Here is a 1,755-nt window from a genome sequence, read left to right on the forward strand (position 1 = left end):
TCTTATTTTCTTTCACTTTGTACAGTGATGTATTTATTATTTCCTTCTTCATTTATTACGTTCTTCGTTAAGTCAAAGAATCTCTTCTGCATTTCGTGATCATCTACAGCTACTCTTTTTGATGGTACTTCTTCTAATGGCTGATCTAATACTATAGGAGGAGGTAGACTCTCTTGTTCTAGTTGGTATACTGCATCATCTAAATCATCTACTGTGTCATCTCCCATATCATCTAATTCGATGTCTTCTTCTACTTCATTTTCTAGTAACATTTCTACTAGTTTTGGATCTAAACCATCATATTTATTCTTATCTTGTTCTACTTGTGGTTTAGGTGGTGGCTCCTTGAATAGTTTCTCTTTAGTGAAAAGTACCACTGAATTCTTTTCTAGCCAGTCAAAGTCTTCGTATTCTTTTGCCGTTTGTTGGAGTGCTTTCCAACTTCCTGGATTAAGTACTAGTATTGTTGGAATTGATGTAACTCTGGCGTGTGAATATTTCACATTAATTGTAATCTGTTCTCCTCTGGTACTAATCAATGATTTAAATTCTGGCCATATGATATCGTTGAGATTGGCATCATCAAACAGTCTAATGTCATATTTTAGACTCTCGTTATGCCCATCCATCATGAACCTGCCTCTAAACTCGTCAACTTTTAAGTCTTTTAATAAATCATTAACAAATTCAGTCTTCCCCATTTTAGTATCACTCACAATTACCAATGTTTTGATTCTTTTGGTTCTTCTGCTGAGTGCTGAATTGAGCCATATTCTACTGTTTTTAACCACTGGATTATCTTCCTTCCATGGTTGGAGTTTTATTCTTATTCTATTGGGAGTGTCTCTACTGTGTTCTTGAGCCCACACACTATCAAACTTAGATACATTATTCATGTATCCTTTTAAGCTGATATTTTTTAAGAATGCATGGGCTTCTTCTAAGTCTGGCATTTTTAAAGCTCGACCTAGATCAACATCTCCCAGACGTCCTCTGTTTCTTTCCAGCTTTCCTATCTCTTCGAATATGGCTCTGTCGTTTGGATGCCTTTCTTTCTGTCTTTTTAAATATTCGATAATGGCATTGAACGAGCCATCGTAGTTTTTGTTTTCAGTTATTTTTTCGAATTTCAGGAATTGTAAAATCCCGTCTATAATTATGAAGGGCTTTTTTCTGGTGTGAGCTACTTCTTCTAGCTCGAAGAAGGCGTGTATATGTTTGTTAGCTCCCTGTGTAGTCTTTCCAATGGCAATATATTTAATGTGAGCTCGCTTCTTCTTCGTGGAGCACCATTGTTCGATGGCACTCTTTATCGTTTCCTTGCTTGGCACCTTTTGAGCTGGTGCAAAATTCATGGTTACAAAGCCGTGCATGGCTTTAAATTCATAGTATTTTCCCCGAGACTGTGACATGTTTCGTTTGTGTTTTGTTTATGAAAACTTTCTATTTATAATAGTAGGAATTTTCTAATTTGTCTGTGTGAGGTTATTAAGTGTCTGTCATATTAAAAGTATAATAATTTTATAGTATTTTAATTTTAGAATTGTCTGTTTATCTGTGGAGTACACGTTTTACTTGTTATTTATAGTCGGGCACTTTCCGTTTCATTTGATGATTCTCTCTCTGTCGAATATTGTGCAAGATATCGGCGAAATCTGCAAAGGTCTCCTCGATGGTGGTTGTTTAGATATGGACTCCAAGTGTCTTATCTATTCTATCATGTACTTCATGAGGAGAGTGGAGGAGACTCACTAT

The 1,755-nt window shown here is 35.8% G+C and overlaps 1 protein-coding gene across 1 annotated transcript, besides 1 other annotated feature; it reads right to left on the minus strand.

Annotated features, from left to right (window-relative positions):
- Positions 1 to 2: 2 nt before the first annotated feature.
- On the minus strand, positions 3 to 1,412 carry EDI_189770 (uncharacterized protein; the record flags this gene model as incomplete). Its single annotated transcript, XM_001741408.1, has 1 exon — positions 3 to 1,412. The coding sequence occupies one exon, from the start codon at positions 1,410 to 1,412 to the stop codon at positions 3 to 5; it is 1,410 nt and encodes a 469-aa protein (XP_001741460.1).
- Positions 1,413 to 1,501: 89 nt separating this feature from the next.
- Positions 1,502 to 1,540: a sequence feature (AT_rich).
- Between the last annotated feature and the right edge of the window lie 215 nt (positions 1,541 to 1,755).

The sequence above is a fragment of the Entamoeba dispar genome, genomic scaffold (assembly GCF_000209125.1).
Source record: "Entamoeba dispar SAW760 scf_1105229463751 genomic scaffold, whole genome shotgun sequence".
In the NCBI taxonomy this organism is placed as follows: domain Eukaryota; phylum Evosea; order Mastigamoebida; family Endamoebidae; genus Entamoeba; species Entamoeba dispar.